This window comes from Camelus ferus, chromosome 1 (assembly GCF_009834535.1).
Source record: "Camelus ferus isolate YT-003-E chromosome 1, BCGSAC_Cfer_1.0, whole genome shotgun sequence".
Lineage (NCBI taxonomy): Eukaryota > Metazoa > Chordata > Mammalia > Artiodactyla > Camelidae > Camelus > Camelus ferus.
In genome coordinates, this window is record NC_045696.1 from 16,244,154 (window position 1) to 16,263,649 (window position 19,496).

Below are 19,496 nucleotides of genomic sequence, written 5' to 3' on the forward strand. Positions count from 1 at the left end.
TGGCGTTTTTACTTGCCCTTTCAGAAATTGTGCATCCACTCCTCTGCCTGCCAGAGTCTTTTCTTCCCTCTTTAATCTTCACTTTCTAATACTGATACTGACATTTTACTTAAAGAAATGACTCATTTAAGCTCTCTTCAAATCTAAAGTGATATTATTTTAATGAGATGAAGGGGAAAATTGACAAAATACACCTGGACTTGTCAACATGGGGAATGACACACGGTAAAAGCTTGATCTTGGAGGACTGTCAGGGAGCCTAACATTAGCTCAGGAAGTGTGTGTCTTCTTGGAGAATTGGCAGAAAAATTACCAAGACAGGGCACGCTGGCTACCAACTCCAGGTGCTGGACCTGGGAGCAGCTCTCTCTGTTAAGCAGGAGTGAGTGTATTTGGGGATCATACAGGAATGCAAATTATATTCATTTCTCAAAGTCTCTCCTATGGGAACGTGGCATAGAAATCCTACACCGTCTCCTGTTTTTTTGTTTTTGTTTTTGTTCTTGATCCCCAAAGTGAACAGACTACTAACTGGACATGCCCCAGACACATGAGGAAATTGTCATTCGGATTTTTCCCTCTGCCCAGGGTGAAGGCAGGGAGCAAAGGAGAGCACTGAGAACTCTCTTGGCAAGTGGCCATCACAAGGAAAGAAAATCAAAAGCACCAAAGGTCATGTATCCTTTCTACCCTTCAACTGAGTCATAATGGAAGGGGCTCACTTCCTTATCATTTTTATGAAAGGGGCAGGCAGGACACGAAGTTCACTGCAGGTCCCTGGTGACCCACTGGTAATTTACATGCCTTTTCTGATCTTCAGCTATCACCTTTTCCAAAACAAACAAACAAACAATCAAGAAGACGAAGAAAGCAAAATCCCTCAGACAAAGCTGTTCTGCCCTTTGATCTTCCTTTTATCTGGGTTTGACTCGGTGGGTGTTCTGGTCTACTCGGGCTACCGTAATAAAACACCATAGATTGTGGGCTTAAGCAACAGAAATTTTTTTCTCACAGTTTTGGAGGCTGGAAGTCCAGGATCACGTCTCTGCAAGTTTGACTTCTCCCAAGTCCTCTCTCCTTGGCGTGTAGACGGCTGCCTTCTTGCTGTGTCCTCGCATGGCCTTTTCTCTGTGCGCGAGTGAGAAATCTCCGGGGGCCCTTTCTCTTCCAGTCTTGTTGAAATAGATCCCCACCCTGTGACTTCATTGAACCTTAATTACCTCCTTAAAGCTCCCCATCTCCAAATGCAATCATATTGGGGGTTAGGACTTTAACATATGAGTTTGGGGGGAAATAGTTCAGTCCCTAACAGTTGGCTACATCCTGCTTTGGGACAGAGCCAGTGTACCCCGTCTTCCGTGTTTCTCAACCATCATCTGTTCAGTGCGCTTGGGTTCTTTCATCCTCAAAAACTCAAGGGAGGCCATGCAAGACACTTTTCTTGCTTCTCTACCCGAAGTCACTGAAACCAGTTTTCACATCCACCATCTTCCACTCTCTCGATGAATTTCAAATGTAAGACCTCTTTGGTATATAGAAAGCATGCACTTGACATCGGAGAGGTTTGATGGATTCTTAAATGCTGTTCTCTTACTGATTTCTCCACAGTCTTCTCTTTGTCTCTGAGGGACTAAAGCCAAGCATTCCCAGTGTTAAAGCATAAGGACAGACCAGATAATATAACATAGTTTAGCAGGATAAACCAATAAGCAGGTATTGGAGCCATGTCTTCTCATATCTTGAGCCAATAACCTAGAAGTTGTATTAAACATTCATTCTATTAAGTATTCTGTTCTAATCATCCATCTTTCATACAAGAATAAAAAGAAGAATTTTAGGCTCCTGGAGAACTTTTGAGTTAAGATCCAGCTTGTGGAGAGTGAACTCAAGTTAAAATTGATATGCTGAATGTTACGGATGACTCCAGCTGCCCCAACGTCCGTCGCTCAGTTTAGCTGGGCCCACTGACATCCTTCAAAGTCCAATGACCCCATTTCTGGGCTCTCAGATATGCCTGTGATCCCTCAACAGATAAACTACATTCTTTACTGGGTGTGTTTCCCCTAACAAGTGAATAACCCCAGGTAATGCTTAATCTCACAACAGCTCAGGCTGGCTTGTTTCAGCCCACCTTAGCAGAGCCAAACCCTGCCGCCCTTCACGGACCCTAAACCTCTTACCTCACCTACAACCAAGCAGAGACTTGCACACAAGCCGATCAGGCACCTTGAGACCCTACCTTATAAAGACCCCAATAACCGGCCCTTGGTGCTCACGCAGGCACCCCTCGCCTGTGTGGCCCACTGCTGTCTATGACAGCGCACCCTGATAAACTCCTTTCGATTTTTATACTTAACCTCTGGTAAATTCTTTGACCAAGTTTGCCACGCATCGTGCTGCCAGGGACGGCTGAGCTGCTGGCTTCTCAGGAAGGACGTGACGGAACATCTGTGTTTACAGGGTGTTTGGAACTGAGGCCGTGCCCCTGCCTTGCTGAGCTTGTGCCCTCCCTGGTACCCAGAATCCCCATGGTTAAGACCTGCAGCTGGTGATGGGCAAGAAAAGGACATGGACAGTGTTCCCTGTAGAAGGGAGGCGGGGAGCTGAGAGGTGAAGCAGAGAAGCTTTTAGTCTCCACTGAAAGCACCTGCTGGCGCTCAGAGGGGCAACATCTCCGCACTGATGGGGCTAAATTAGACCATTAGATTATAGAACTCTTTTTTCTTCTCTCCAGTCTGTCTATCCCGGCCTTGAACAGAGGGCTCACTAAGAATCCACATTCTACTCCAGTATGTTTGTTAATGGCTAGAAATGGTTATCTTACTAACAAACAGGTAATACTTGCTTATATGTGTAGTCCAGTAGTTTCCTGGGACTGCCGTAACAAATGACCATCAACTGGGTGGCCTAAAACAACAGAAATGTATTCTCTCACCATTCTGGAGGCTAGAAGTCTGAAATGAAGGTGTCCACGGGGCCAGGCTCCCTGCAAAGGCCCCAGGGGAGTATCTGTTTCCTTCCTTTTTCTTGCTTCTGCTGTTGCCAGCAATCCCTGACATTCCTTTGACTTACAGGTGCACCGCTCCAGCCTCTGCCCCTGTCCTCACGTAGTGTTCTCCGCATCGTCTCTGTCCAGTGTGGTCAAGAGCCCGCCTCACTCTAGTAGTGTCCACCCCACTCCATACTAGATTGAGGGCCTGTCTTTATTCTAGTATGATCTCATCTTTACTTGATTGCATCCGTAAATACCCTATTTCCAAATAACGTCATATTCGTAGGTACCAGGGGTTAGGACTTCAGTATATTTTGTGGGGAGGGGACACAATTCAACCCACATCAGTTTTATTTTTAATTTGCCTTAACTTCTGTGGATCCAAAAAATTGTCCAAGTTTCTTTCAAAAATGCTATCAAATTTAAGTCAAAAGACTGCATGCCTTGAATTTATGACCTCTTCCTTTACAAAAAATTAATAAGTTCCATGTTTAATTGGTTCAAATTGTGAAAGGCTTTAAATGCTTTGCATTTGCTTGAAGCAGATTAATGAGTAAATTTGTAAACCACGGTTGTTTTAATTAGCCAGGGTTAATTAATGCTTACTGCACTTGGAAGATGAAAAGACATGTATAAATGCACCATCCTGTGAATCATTTTTTAATTTGTTGTTGAAGCTTAAAGTATATTTGAATTAAGACTGTGTACCTCACACTAAATAAAAGGCTATTGGAGCTCTGTGGTAATTAGTGTAGAAGACTCTAAATTTTGAGGTGAATTAATTACATTATAGAAGATGATCATCTTTTAATACTTTATATTCAGAGAAAGGTAGTTTTTTTTTTTAATCTGATTATGTAAAAGAGGGGAAGAGTAGAAATCTCAGAGGAAGTTGCTAACTCTTTTTATAGTGTATCATAATTTGAGATTCTGGTTTTTGTTTTTGTTTTTAATTTCTAAGTTGAGACTTTTCCAGAGCAGAGTGGAGGAGAGAAAAGGGTCACTCGGCTGAGATGAAAATAACATTTTTAAGCAGCTTTTTTTGAGAAAGGAAATCAATAGACTACCATGTGAATTTCTGACAGAAAAGCATTGGGGGCTTGGATGAGGTCCAGTGCAGAGACTGGGAAGGGTGGAGATGAGTTTGGAAGGAAGGACTGGGCTGGATGCCCCTTAGGGGGCGGGAAGCAGTATATGATGGAAGCAGTTGTGTCAGGCAGCAGCATGGGTTCCCCATTCTCGGTGAGGAAGTGGTCATCTGGGCTAATTTTCCAACACATCTCTGGCACCAGGATTCCTGGTTCGCAGGTCATTGTTACACTTTCCCCTTTTTACATGATCAGATTAAAAAATATAACTACCTTTCTCTGACTATGCAGTGTTAAAACATGACCATCTTCTATAATGTATTCAAGCAGAGCTGGCCTCAGTGACACCACCTGCATTTCACTTCGTCGTCTGAAGGGAGAGCATGTTCAAAGGGAAAGTGGAAAAGGGATGGAGGCAACTTTATTTTTTACCTCCTACACAGTTTTCTCGCTTTTCCTTTACAGCATTTAAAAAAAAAAAGGGTTTTTTTGTTTGTTTTAATCATCTCATGGGCGCTCATACTAAAATGATTTGATTAAGGAGTGAATGGAGGGGAAAGACCTGTAGCTCTTGATTTGGAGACAGGATACTTTGCTCCTTGAGGTTAACAGTAACCACCAAGCGCAGGACAGTTAGATGCTGTAAAGAATTTTCAGTGAGGACCTGGCACTTCATTGTGGGCGGAACTACAGTCTGGGTGGAATTATCTAGTAGAATTCAATATACAGTAAATCCCTTTTGGGGAATCTGATGTGGGCTTTTTTTCCCAAAATACCTGGGAAAATGGGAAAACTCCCATTTTCATTCTGGTTCTTCCCTTTGGACTGTTTCAGCATAGACGTGAGCTCTTTGGGCCCATATTTCCAGTGGCTCCAGAGCTCTCCACCACGATGTGTTGGAATTATCACAAACTCAACATGCCTAAATAGAACCTGTCTTTCTCCCTCTCTGCTCTTTTGTTGGACAAAACTGAGGTCAAGAATAAAAATATTACCAGCCACCTGTGCTGTCTCCCATCACACCTGCCCCCACACCTCCCACCACCACCAAAGTAACAGTGTTCTTTGTATCACTTCCTTAAACATCTTTCTGGCTTTCTCATGCTAATGTGCATTCCTTGCCCACTGTCTTCTTCCCCATTTTTTAATGTTGACCTAACTAGTATTTTATAATCCCCAGGTTTCCCCTCTGCCCCTTTTTTCTTTATAATTTACCTATTAATGAACTGCAGGCCACTCAACCCACAGAATCCCCATAGTCTGACTTCTGCTAACGGCATGGACTTCGTGCCGGTCAGCGTCTTCCTCTGCCCTGTGTGTGCCCCACAAATGTAAAGCCCCTGGCTTCTGTCTAAGCTGCTTCCCCTTTCGCCTCCCTTGTGCTCCAACAACGAGAAAAGTCCCAGCGTTTGGGCATCCCGTCTTCTGTGCCTTGTGCATGGCGCGTGCATGTACCAGGGCAGCCGTCTCTCTTCCTTAGCCAATGTGTACTATCACTATCCCCAGCCCCGAAGTCCCAGTGTGTTTCTTCCTCACTCTGCCTATTCCCCTGACCCGAGCATTTACAGGGGAATTACATTTGGGCCCATCTTTCCTCTGGGGCCTTGAGCATTGAGTAGAAAGAAACTGCCTTCATCATTTCCTGCACTGGCCGGCAAGACGGTAGGATTGATTGCTCAACAGTTGAATAAATGAACAAATAAGTGAAAGAGCTCACTAATGGATGATAAAATTATTTTAATTTTCTTGGCTCCAAATTAATTTTCTTAAAGTGAATCCTTTCAGCTTCTCCACTTCTGCTCTGTTAATGCCTCCCCAAAAACAGACACTTCCATCCATCGCCAAGCCCCAGACACCAAGCACCTTCCGTCGCCGGGCTTGGTTCCTACATTGTTAAGGGGTCCTGCAGGTCTGCCAATGCAGAAGAGAAAGGACCATTGCTGTCCTAAAAATGTCCACTGCAGAATGAGTTTTGTGTTAAAGAAAACCCGAATAGGCCAGTGTGCAGAAGAGAAAAGAGGGTTGCTGTGTGTTTTTTAAATCTGTATGAAGAAACATCTCAAACGAGCTGTCACGTCTACAAGCACGATGTGCTGTCTGTAGGAACGGAAGCGTCCTCCCTCCTGATGTGCGTTGATCTTACCCACACTTGCCTATTCCCCGTGTCGACTGAAATAAACGCGCAGCCTGAAAGTTGAGAGTTAAGTTTTATTTGGCAGGAAGACTCAAGCCGGGATGACAGCCTCTCAGATCGCTCTGAGGGACTGCTCCGAAGAGGTGGGGAGGAGCCAGGATATATAGGAGCTTTACAACAAAGACCAGGTAGTTGGAACAATAAAAGATTACTTGTTATCTAAAGAAAACCCGGCATCTCAAGTTAAAGAATTTAGCGCTTTTCTATATATGGGAGGAAGCAGATATTTGGGCTCATTGAATTCATTCCTTTGACAAGCGCCTAGCTATCTAGGGCCAGTATCCTGTCCTTTCTTATTCTGAGTCCCCTCAGGGTGCACCATTGTGAGTGGCTGCAGAGGCCGGGCTGCAGGCTTGTCTTCACTGGGGGGTGGTGGCAGTGGCTGATGACTTGATGCTTTCAGCATTCTTTGTTTGCTAATGTGGTCTGCAGTATTTTTTGTTCATACCTGTATACTTACTAGCATAAATCTCAGTCTCTTTGAGTGCAATCACCTATGTATGGATGTTGAAAATTTTACTTCCTGCCATGAGCTAACCCATCTTGCTAACCAGTGCTTTACGTCCTTCAAGACAGAGGCATACCTACGAGATATTGAGGGTTTGTTTCCAAAATAAAGCAAGTCGCATGAATTTTTTGGTTTCCCAGTGCATGTAAAAGTTTGTTTACACTCTTCTGTAGTCTATTAAGGGTGCAATGGCACTATGTCTCTAAAAACTATGTACACACCTTAGTTAAAAAATACCTGATTGCTAAAAATGGTAACCATCCTCTGAGCCTTCAGCAAGTTGTAATCTTTTTGCAGTAGTAACAAGAGCACCGATCACATCACCATACAGATATAATACTAATGAAAAAGTTTGAAATATTGCAACAGTTACCAAAATGTAACACAGAGACACAGAGGGAGCAAATGCTTCCGGGAAAATGGTGCCTATATATTTGCTTGACACAGGGTTGCCACAAACCTTCACCTGTAAAAACCGCAGTCTGCAAAGTACAGTAAGGCAAAGCACAATAAAACGAGGTCTGCCTGAATGGATTTCCATCAATTAGGCATTTGTCAGATATGAATCAATTAGCATGCACTGTCTTCATAGCGTAGCAGAGAATGAGGGCAGGCTGCTGGGAGGGGCACTGCTGTCCATTCCTTTGGATTCCTTCTGTCCCCCCAGGGTGTCTCTTACTCAGGTAAGAAAGACCTGTCAGGAGCTTGGGAGAGGGTGTTGCCGAAAAACCGGCCTCTGTACCTGAGAGCCAAGTTGAGAGTGAGAGGCAGAGTTTCAGGAAGACAGAAAAGAACAGCTTTATTGCTTTGCCGGGCAAAGGGAGTCAGAGCCGGCTCATGCCTTAAAGGCTGTGAGCCCATCTTGGGGTTGAGGTCTTGAGGTTTTGTAGAAAAACTGGAGGGAACAGAAAAGGTGACAACAATCAGGGCGTTTTACAGGGTGTTACCTTCTCTTCATCTTGGTAAGAACTTGCTGTTGTTATAAGGAGGTTGTTATGAGGAGGGTCTGCCCGTTTTTCTGAGGTTCAGTCCATGACCTTCTTTCAAGACCTCCAGGGTAAAAAGGGATTAAGTTATTCTAAGAAAAGATAGCACAGGGAGGGGAGCCTGTTAGTCATAAGATCAGTTTAGCTGAAAGCACAGGCCTGAATGACTCAATGGCCACCTTGTTAGTTTTCTACTCCTTCAAGGGTGCTGATCAGACAGGACCACTGCTTCCAGCGTGCAGGTCGGACAGGACCCATCCCGCAGACGCCCTCCCTTGTCAGGTGCAGCTGGGAGTACAAGGTGGAGCTGCAGTCCGTCTGCACACAGCTTGACAAGCCACGTGCCCTGTGTGTGACTCACTCTCCAAAAAGAAAGCCCCCAGTGGGCTGGCATGGGCCTGGCCTTCATCAGAAGTAAAGGTGATGCATTAATGTCTAGCTGCTCTCTCTTGGTTGGTTCAGAGCGCAGGTGGAGAGAAGGGGACGTTGTGGGTTGGTGCCCAGAACACCCCAGCACCAGCAGTGAAGGTTCCCGGGGCATCTGAGCTCAGATTGTATACAGTCGCCGGAATGACTTTGCATTTCTGAAAATGTACGCAAGAGCAGTGAAACTGTCATTCGAGTATTCTTTTTAAAGAGCCTTTCTTATTTTGCTTTCTGCGCTCACTAAAAGCATCAGCAATTTTTAGAGAATGAAACGTGATACTGACTCAGTGCAAACCCAGGACTGATTGCATGTTTCCAATTTACTGTGTATCTCAGAACTTAGAAGTAAAAACAAATGAACAAAAAACTGTACCAACTGTGCAGAACAGTCTATTAGAAAATTGAGAAATACATAGTGTGGAATGGACCTGGGGGGAAATTAATCCTCGTGGTTCCATCTCTATCCTCAAACCTGATAACTCCCGTTCCAGGAGCTTCCTGCGTGCTTCAGTAATCTTGAAAAATTCATTCTCATTGACCACAGTCATAACAGTAACCAGGTGATCGTGGGACGGGATGAAATAATCAGTTCCATAAAGGATAAAACTATTTTTAAAAAATTACTCTTGGTTATCTCTGGTGGTGGGGTGGCAAGTGGATTATCATTTCTTGTGTTTTCTACGTTTTTTGCAACTGAATTTATGTTACTCTCATCATTCATACACAACTACGTTTTTATGTAAAGGAGGAATCACGGTGGAATCCTAGCTCACGCTGCAGGGGTCAAGTTCTTAGACAGGTTTACAGAGAACATTCATTCTACATAATCGTAATTACTTTGAAACTCCTTGAGCTTAGCCATAAAAGTATGTATCGTTTAACTAGCCCAGGACAGCTAGTTTTTCCTCTAGCAACAACTGTTTCCTGGGTGGAAGAGGCCACATGAAATCACTGACCTATATTTAAGGAATACACAACATAAAAATCACATTCATTTTTATGTTGGTTTGCAGAGGACGTGTAGTCTGTATCTGCCAACATTACTAGACATACGTGCATTTTCATTATATATATTAGCCAGATAGATGGGTTAAAACCGGGACTACAGTTTTAGTGTCACAGTACTGAACTTTTTATTTCAGTGTAATTCCAGACTTAGAGGAAGTTCTGAAATTACCACACAAAATGCCTTTTTTTTGAAAGTAACTTGGAGACATACTGGTCTTTACACCTAAATGCTTCACCGTGTTTCCTCAAAACAAAGACGTTTATTTTCATGTGCGCGAATTATAGCCTCAGCACAGCATACCTGGGGGTTCTTTCTGTAATAGGTAAACGTGGTTTGTAGTCTAAACTTCAGAAGATTTTTTTCCCTCGGGATTGCTCAGGCTTCCGATTACCCAGGTGGGACCAGAACTCCTGATGTAGTTGGAAACAAGATCGGGACATGAGCACAAGTTCCACAAGTAAATACGAAGAAGGAACTCTTGACTCTGTTTTTTTTTTTTAGAAGCCAGGGAGCCTGGCTGAGTTTTATTTGGATTTCTGATGGCCATTGGTAGATCTAAGTTGTTTGATCTACATTGTTTGAAAGTCAAAAGGAAATTCATCTTGAATGAAGAGGCACTTCTTCATGCCCTCAGTCTTAAGCGAGACAAGTGATGCTTCAGGAAAATGTCACACGCAGTAAGGAATGTTCTCCCAAGGGATGTGTAGCCATGTTTGTGTCCCCTCCGGGGGGGAGTTCGTTGCCATAAGTGGACAAAGCGTGTCCCATTTAAAATCCATGTCCGAGAAACTTAGTAAAGAAAAATAAAGCCAGATTCAGACGTGGAGTCTGAATTTTGGGACTGTGAGAGATTTTCGAGATTGATAGTGTTGACGAAAATAAGACGACTGACCCAGTTTCCTGGAGGTCAAGATTAAAACTAGATTTGTGGAACAGTATTGCTTGGTGATAGTATGCCTCATGTTTTCCTCACGTTGGAAAACAGAGCAGCATCATACAGTGCTGTTTCAGTCTTGGTCACTGACGATTCCAGTCCCTGCACCATTGATGAAAAAGGGATATTTGGGGTGACTGCATGTGTAGTCAGTCCACCATTCAGCCTTTTAAATAGCTCATGGCAAAGGGGGTAGAGCTCAGTGGTAGAGCACATGCTTAGCATGCAGGAGGTCCTGGACTCAACCGCCAGGACCTCCATTTAAAAAAATAAATACATACATAAATAGCTCAAAATCCAAAGGAGCCTAAATTATCTTAAATTTGACTCAGAATTTGTGAAACCTGGTAACAGTTCATGTAGCTCTCGTATTTATGCCAGTCTACAAGAAAAAAGGGAAATCTAAGGACATAGGAGACAGGTGTTCAGAGGGGAAACTTCTGTTGAGGGTGGACCATCAAAACGGAAGTGACGGGGAAAGTCTCACTTAGAGAAGGGACCAGTTCCTGGTTGTGCATCTGAGAACCACATGGCCTTCCAGCTCTGCTCCACCATCAGGAAGCTCTGTGACCTTGGGCTCCAGGCAGCTCTGTGATTACCTTGGTTTCTTCATAGGAGAAAAAGATACCATTGAATTCATCACTTACCAAATCTATCACAATGTATGCAAAACAAACAAGATGCTTGTGATGATAGACATGTGTGTATTTTTATAATGTTAGTTACTAAGCAAAGCGAAGTAGCCATGACCTCCATAAAGTGGGTTTTTTCCTGAAACAGAAGGTTGTACCACATATCAGGATCCTTGGGTGTAGAGCCCAGTTCTGGTACTTGATAACCTTAAGTACATTTCTCAGGATGGGTGTCCCTGTTTGCTCAACTGTCAGTGGGAGTAATGATCCCACTTGAAGATTGCCGTGGGTGTCACATGAGCTAATGGACATGTAAAGGATGTCACTGGTGCAGTTGATCTCACGCTATCGAGATATCACAGCATGACACGATGGCATCACAGTCTGGCTGTCCCACGAGTCACACACTGATCAAAACACCCCAACATAGGTTCTCGCCCAAATCAGCATTTCAGACAACTTCTGCTCCATTGAACCATAGGCGGGTCCATGCTTAGAAGGAAATTCACGCTTCACAGGGGAGCACACAGCAGTGAAGTATGTCCTCTGGTGCCCTCTGTATATTTAAGCACATTTTTTTTCTACGGTCTGAAAAACACTGACCTGTTTTCCTGAACACTTTTCCTGCTCTGGCTCCTGTGTAATTTCCTGCCTGACAAATGGTCTGGCACAAAAGGAAATTCATAACTAGTCTTTCCTTTCCTATGGCTTTCTAGTTCAGAAGCCTTATCATGAATAATAGCTTCAAGGCAACAGGGTGGGTTGGGTTCTAAGGACATGCCTTTGAGGTGTTTGGAGCAAAGTTTCTTCTGGCAATACGGTTTCCTGGCCACACTCACCTTTCACACCTTGTTCTGTTTTGAGGCTAGTCTTATGAAGGGGATACCTGGAGGCCATGGTGGAGTGATGCCTTTGTACAGCTTGTAGCAGTGGTCAGACTGTCATGTGCTTAAGAATCACCTGCTGGTCGCGGTAAACGTGCAAATTCTGTTTCTCAAGTCTGGGTGGGACCTGAGATTATACATTTCAGCAAGCTCTCAGGGGATGCCCACATAGAAGAGTTATAGACACCAGGATTCAGGGAGGAAGTACAGAGACCGTCCATCCAATTTCCCCTAATTGTATGGATGAAGGCACAAGGCTTAGGGAGCTCCAGAGGCCATGGTGATGTTAAGTATAATGAACAGCGTGGCAGTTACACACGGAGGCGTGAATCCGACACGCACAGAACTGCGATGGAAAAATGAAATCTGATCTCATAGTCCCGCTGTGGACAGCATGCCTAGAATGGATGACAGCTGATTTATGGGAGAACTGCTTGATAGGGAAAAAGGCACATCCCTTTTATAAATAAGTCCAGTGCAGCTGTATCATTTGTGGGGGATGCATTGTTCAGAGATGTAATCCTCAGTATTTTCAGATGCGTAAGTAATTATCTATTAAAATATAAGAATTGGTCATGGGAGAATCTCTTGTTAGACGAAATTGAAAGGAAATTTCCATGTGTATTTTTCCACCAGGAACCAGAAGAATCAGAAAACAGGGAAAAAATGATAATACTAATGCAGGTTCAATTCTATACAAAAAGAAAACCCAGCACATCTAGGCATGTTCCCCAGTCTCCAAATCAGACCTTTAATCGCCGTGTTTTCCGGGGAAAAGACTGAGGGTGGACCTCCTTTATATGAAGGAAGCTTCCTCCCCACCCCAAGTGCATTTATTTACAGGATGGGAGACGTAGTTCAATAATTACAACTGAAGCTTGTAAAAGAACTGATTTAATGTATAAAAACTTAATTTTCTCAAACCCTAAAATGTGGCAGGTAAATTTTTAGAAGTCTGGCTAGTGGATTAATAATCAAAAGAAGAATATTAGATGAATTATCTAGGATTCATCCGTTTCCCATTCAGTAGTCCTTTAATGAGGCCATTTCTCTCAAAATGACTTATGGAAGTCTCTTGCTGCTACAAAAACAAAATATTTTAGTCATTTGAAGATGAAATCACTATTGGGTGTCTCTTTGGATGTTGCTTCCTTTAAAATACTTTAAATATTGTCAATCATAGGAAAACAATGAGATATTTTGTTTTATTTTTCCTATTTACTATAATAGACACCCTCAAGACACTTTTTTATTATAAATACACGTGTTTAAAATATTTTTAAAAGGGCAGTGTACATACAGTGGGGTTCGCTGCATGTTTAATATTTGAAATTAAATATCACTGTTATTGTTTAAACTCCAGGTTAAATATTACCATCATTGAACTCAGTTACTTATTTCCACTTTTAACTTCAAGACTTCCTGTGCTTGGGTATTAGAGAAGATATTTGACTCCAGAGGTAACCACTGCAATTTGGGGCAATAACAAATAGCTTTTAGGAAAATAAAGAGTCTTGGGGGGAAACATGCCTAGTCTTTTAGTTTAATACAGCAGTTGGCAAATGTAGATGCTTAAAAGCTTTGAAATCCCAATATATGCCATCAAAGCATTGTAATGAAATATTAAATTAATTCAGATAAAAAGATAATCCACTAGGGCCACCAATATAGTAGAAGTGTGGTTTCCTGTGTGATGAGTCTGACCACTAAATTCAAAGATGAAATCTCTCTCAGAATGAACGATGAGATAATCACATTTGGCTCTGGGGTTTTGGGGGGTTTTGGGGGGAGGGTTTTGTTGTTGTTTTACTCATAGGAGGAATTGCCTGGTGCCAGTTGTTTTCACAGTTGGTAAAATCCTGAGCCCTTAATAATTTCAAGAAGTAGGTGGCCGCCTTAGACATTTTACGATCACAAAATTGAATCCTCCTCCAGCTAACCGTAATCCACCATTTTCACCCTCTTTTCGTCCCTTAAAAACCATACTGACTTCATTATTCCAAATGAATCTCACCAAAGGTGGTTGTTTCTAAATCTCCAACGTTAAACTGAGACAAGAACGTGGATTTCTGCTTTGGTACCAAAAAAAAATTTTTAAGCCTAATTGCTTTTCACTCTGCTAAAAAGGTAATGTTTCTTGAAAATTTCGTTCTCTCATTTTCTGAAAATGAATATAATAAACCAGGAAAATTAACCACCATGGGACTCCACATTTTAGTGGCCATTTGGAGGAATTTTCCTGCCAACAGTGTAAGAGATAAAAGAGAAAGGGGAGGGAGAGCAGGATATGCTGCAGCCTGACATGTGCTGCATATTTGATGACGTGCAGATGTGAGATTTTCCAGTATGACAGTTCCATAGTCTGTCTTTTTTACTGCCGTGGCTGAGATGGTACAGGATCCCCCCCAGCTCCCGTGCCTGGGAAATGCCTATTTGAAGGGACAAAAGCAATAACGATTTCTTAGGGTTAATGATGCGTAGGTGAGCTTACAACCCCATCAATGTGGAAGACATTATGGAACAGTCACGCTTATAGTACGGGCTTTCTCCATTGGCTCTGCACATGAGCTATCCAGCGCTGAAAGAGGGAGCCTGGATAGGGAGGGGTTGAGTCAGGGAGGTTGGGGTGATGCAGCCCAGGACCTGGATTTCAGCACTGATGCTTACTGGCCAGGGAATCTTGAAGGGATCCAGTCATCTCTGCCCACCTCAGTTGCCTGTCCCATAAAGGTAAATCGTGCCTGCCTCGGAAAGTTGTTGAGACGAGAGTCGTAGAGGACGGGTCATTAAAGCTGGGCTCTAAAGAGTTCATATAGCTCAGATAAGCAGAGATGGGCTTCCCAGGGAGCAGGAACAGAGGGAAAAGGCATCCTGAGAGGAACACATGGTCCCCTCTGGGGGTAACCCCACCGATTCAGATGTGGTGTTAATATGTAGGGTGTTCCCCACACCACCACGCTATTCTCCAACCTCAGCAGTGTGTCTTACAGTTCAACCCAGTTCTCATACTACGACCTGAAGGTAGCATTCAGATTCTGCAGCCAATTGCAAGTCCTAGATGTCAGCTGGGCTTCTGATGACCGGCTATAAATCAGAGATTCTAACCACCTCCTCCTTAGGGTCTATTAATTTCCCAGAATGGCTCACAGAACACAGGAAAATATTTTACTTACTACATTGCTGGTTTATTACAAAAGGATGTAACTCAGGACTAAGAGATGGAAGAGCAGGACGGGGCAGGGTACGTGGGAAGGGGCTTGGAGCTCTCATGCCCTCTCCCACATCTCCCTGCCACCTGCTCACCAACCCTGAAGCTCTCCCAACCCTTTTTTTTTTTAACATAGCTTATTTTTTTTAATGTTTATTTTCTAATTGTTTATTGTGAGTATATAACACAGCTGATTTTTTTTATATTGACTGTGTATTCAGAAGCCTTGCTAAATTCACTTTTTTCTTCCCTTTTTGAGGTATAGTTGTACACGATTATGTAAGTTTCAACTGTACAACACAGTGATGCACAATTTATAAAGGTTATACTCCATTTATAGTTATCATAAAGTGTTGACTATGTTCTTTGTGTTGTACAATATATCCTTGTAGCTTATTAAATAAATTTTATTCATGGTAGTTTGTACCTCTTAATCCAGTTCCCGTCTTATCCCTCCTCTCTTCCCTCTCCCCACTGATAACCATCAGTTTGTTCTCTACATCTGTAAGTCTGTTTCTTTTTTGTTATATTCACTAGTTTGTTTTCTTCTTTAGCTTCCACATGTAAGCGATATTATACAGTATTTGTCTTTCTCTGACTGACTTATTTCACTTAGTATAATACTTTCCAAGTCTATCCCTGTTGTTGCAAATGGCAAGACTTCACTCATTTTCATGGATGAGTAATATTCCATTGTGTATATACACCACATCTTCTTTATTTATTCATCCATTGGTGGGCACTTAGGTTGCTTCCATATCTTGGCTTTTGTAAATAATGCAAACCCTATTCTTTTGGGGTTTTACAGAGGCTTCCTTACATAGGCATGCTTGATTAAATCATTGGCCGTTAGGGTGGGGCTGAAAGTTCCAGCCCTCTAATCATGTGGTTAGTTCCCCTGATCACCAGCGCCTATCCTTAGGTAACCTAGGGGCTTTTCAGAAGTCACCTCATTAATGTAACAAGACACCTTTAAAGCTTTCATCACCTGGGAGGTTCCCAGGGTTTTAATAGCTCTGTGTCTACATGAAAGTCAAATATTTATTATAAATCACCATATCAGAGGTGTATACAGCAAAGAGCTGTGAATCTCATGGCTGGAAAGATGCAGGGCAGGGCAGATCACAGAGGGCCTTTAATATCTAGCAAAGGAGTTTGGGATTAATTCAGTAGAAAATGAGGAACCACCGAAATGGGACAGAGCCATTCCTCAGTATCAGGTAAAGATCTGGGGAACAGAGGGATAAAAATTAAACTAGGGAGAGCAATGAGGAGACAGCTATCACAGTTATCCAGGCTGAAAGTAGTGCTGGCTGAAGGGAGGTGGGCAGTGGGCAGGGGGCGGGAGGGGATAAGAGAGAATCCAAAATGGAATTTAAAAGGAGTTGTCGGTTATTCAAGTACAGGACACAAAGACAGAGTCACAGATGGTTCTGAAGGTTCCAAGCCTGTGGCTGGGAGAACAGTTCTGCCACAGTTAGAAAACAGGACGGCCGGCAGGAGAGCGAGGGGCTCAGTCTGGTACCCACTAAGCTCATGGAAGATCCAAGTTCATGACGGTTCCTGCAGACTGTTAGAAATACATACACTAGAGCAGGAGGGAGAAGTCAGGGCTGGGGAAATACATTTCAGATTCATCCAAAAGTAGGAGGTCCTTCTATAGAGTTTCAAGAGTGGTTGGGATTTCCCGATGAAGAATTGCAGAAAGAGACAGAAAGAGATACAAGAAGAAAATGGTAGGGACCAAGAGAATAGGAAAAAAGGAGCAGAGAGCTATTGAGAGAAGTCACGGGAACAAGCTCAAGTTCTGTGTATGCAAGACAAAGAGAAAATATTTCCCGATGGAGGAGGAGGTTAAGTGACGGTAAATACCGCAAAGACACCAAGAACAGCATGGTGCCAGGTGGGGCCGAGAGCAGATCCCACTTCCCACTGGCAAACGTTATTCCCTCAAGATGAACGAACATGTAAGCACCAATAATTATTCCAGAAGATCCTCTCTTTATATTGTAAGAACTTAACAGTCACAAGCATAAGATTTATATAAAAGAAATGCCCACTTAATTTATTAAAGCAGACATTGCTAAGTTATTAGCCATTACCTATGACTCCGTAAGACGTGAAAAAGTTGGAAGAAATCTAATGGGGGCCTTTTATCTGTACGGGGAAGGTCACTGCAAGCATCAAATAATTGAATCTTAGAATGGTGCTACAGCGAATAGATATATATTATAACTCAAATTAGACTTCAAGAGGACTGATTTGCTTGAGATTTTATCATTTAAAAGAATATCTTGCAATAAAACCAACTCCATGGATGGATATTAATCTCATACTTTAATGCTATTCTGTCAAATTGCTTTAATAGGTATATTTGAACAGAATTTTAACTTTTCAGATAAATTCTGTGTTGTTGAGTTAAAAGAGAATGTGAAGGATGATAGTAACATGTTAGAAATTAAATTTACATCCTGATTTTATTTTTTTCGTTTTCTACATCAATAATACTAACCACCAGTCATTGATTTGAAAGGTATAACACAGTCAGCTCGTGACAGGTGTGATTGGAAAGTGAAAAATTCTGTTGAATATTATTGTTAATAGCACATAGGCTATTTCTGAGTCAGCTTTAAAAAATACATCACACAGAAAAACCCGGTGAGTCTTTGGCAACGTAATAGGAGATTCTCGAATCTTGTGATACTGTTTTTAAAAGGGCAGTTGCACTTGATACAAGCTCTTTTTTCCGGTAAAAAATGCATTTCAGTAATGACAAGTATAATAGGGGAATTTTCACTAGAAGAACTTAAGGTATGTCGATTATGCTCCAGGAAGTTAATTTTGTTTAGTCAGTTTTAAAGAGGAGTGACTGGTAGTATTTTTTGAAAGGAGTCCCAGCAGAGGGGGAGGGCAGGATGCCTGGTCTGAGATCCCAGGAGAAATGTCGGGAGGCGGGGCTGTTTATCCCACAGAAGACCAGGCTGGAGCTGAGCTCAAGGGGCTTTTCTTTGTTGCCTCAGAGCATACATCCTGTAGCACCAGGGGAGCCTTTTGAAGAAGACAGATTTTTTTTTTTCTCAAAGCAAAATGATGAGAACTGTGCAACTGTGGAGCAGGCTGCCCATCACTTACACCTTTCTTGTCCTCACACATGTTCGGGGAGAGACTAAGGATTCGCTGGATGTGCCCTCCAGCCTAGAAGAAACTGTACCTTGTGCACTGCCCCCATTCCACTGCAAATGCCCCATCAAAGCACGTTGCCCATTCCTCTGTGACCGCAGTTTCCTAGGAGAGCCTTGTGGTGAAGGGAATGGCCAGGTACCTCTCCAGGTCTTTCACCACTAGGGGGAGTGGTGCAGCGCTTCAGAGCATCTGCCAAGGTCTAAGCCATTCTCCCTGGGCTCAGATCCCACCAGGGGCGCTTGCTAGCTGTGGTTTTGTGCGAGTGACTTGACTACCGTGTGCCTCAGTTTTCACCTCTGTAAGATGGAGCTGATGATGGTACCCACCTGGTGGCTGTAAATAAGATCATGCATGTTGAGTGGTTGCATTCGTGCCCGCAGACAGCACATGGTACTGTTATGATCGTTGTTACTCATCAAAGACACGGCTTTGTTTTGTTTAGATGAGCTGCTGCAGAAAGAGCAAAACTACTCGGATGACGTCTTGGCCAACATGATCAGTGAGCCAAGGATCAGTTATGGCAATGACGCACTCATGCCGTCTTTGACTGAAACAAAGACCACTGTGGAGCTTCTTCCTGTGAATGGAGAGTTCAGCCTGGATGATCTCCAGCCCTGGCACCCTTTTGGAGTTGACTCTGTGCCTGCCAACACGGAAAACGAAGGTAAGAAGCCCAGGAGGGAACCAGAACGTTCTGGTGTATATTAGCTCTCTCATGCTCTTAAGGAATGACTTTTGTTATGAAGCTTTAAAACTCCTTTCTCACCGAGGGGTATATTGTGGCTTTCATTCCAAAAGCACAATATTCAGTTAGGGTTTATGAGCCCGTGGCCTAGAATTCCCACCTTCAAAGGAAACAGACAGGTGGTGAAATTATGGAAATCACAGTTCACTCAGTGGAGAGAGAAATTTTAATGGGGCCTGCATAAATGGAGGTTTGAAAGGCACCAGAATAATCTGCATTGGTTATTTATTCTAGTGCGTTAAATTTCAGATGGCATTAAATGTTAAAGGCAACGATAGAGAACCACTTATGTAATGAAATGTAATTTTGCTTAAGAGTTACACAATTTTGTGTTTAGAAGGTTAAATACAAGGCAGCTGTCAAAATTAAGAAGCACGTTGATCTAAACGTTTCTTCCTGTGATAATTCAGAAAAGCAAGGTTTTCTTTGTCAACAAATTTGCACAATGGATTATGTACCTTCTTTCATAGGGATTTCTTAGCAGAAACTTCCAAATATCTATTTATAAGAGAGAATTCTTTAGTTTTTCTTATTCCATATCTTTTTACATGTTCAGAAGTATAAATTTTGAAGCATAGGAACACCTTGATTTCTAGACACTAATTAGTATGTTTTTCAAGAGCACATAGGATTTTATCTGTAACTTTCTTTGTTAAAGTAGCAACTTTTGATGGTTGAAAATTTTTGTGTAGACTATTTTCAGAACA

The 19,496-nt window shown here is 42.7% G+C and overlaps 1 protein-coding gene across 6 annotated transcripts in view; it reads left to right on the plus strand.

Moving 5' to 3' along the window:
* The window catches only part of APP (amyloid beta precursor protein), a 259,837-nt gene that overhangs the window by 214,700 nt on the left and 25,641 nt on the right, over window positions 1–19,496 (plus strand). For all 6 annotated transcript variants that reach the window (XM_032476915.1, XM_032476919.1, XM_032476923.1 and 3 more), the window contains one exon: window positions 18,487–18,708. In XM_032476915.1, coding sequence (XP_032332806.1) covers window positions 18,487–18,708 — 222 coding nt within the window. The remainder of the gene's footprint in view (window positions 1–18,486; window positions 18,709–19,496) is intronic.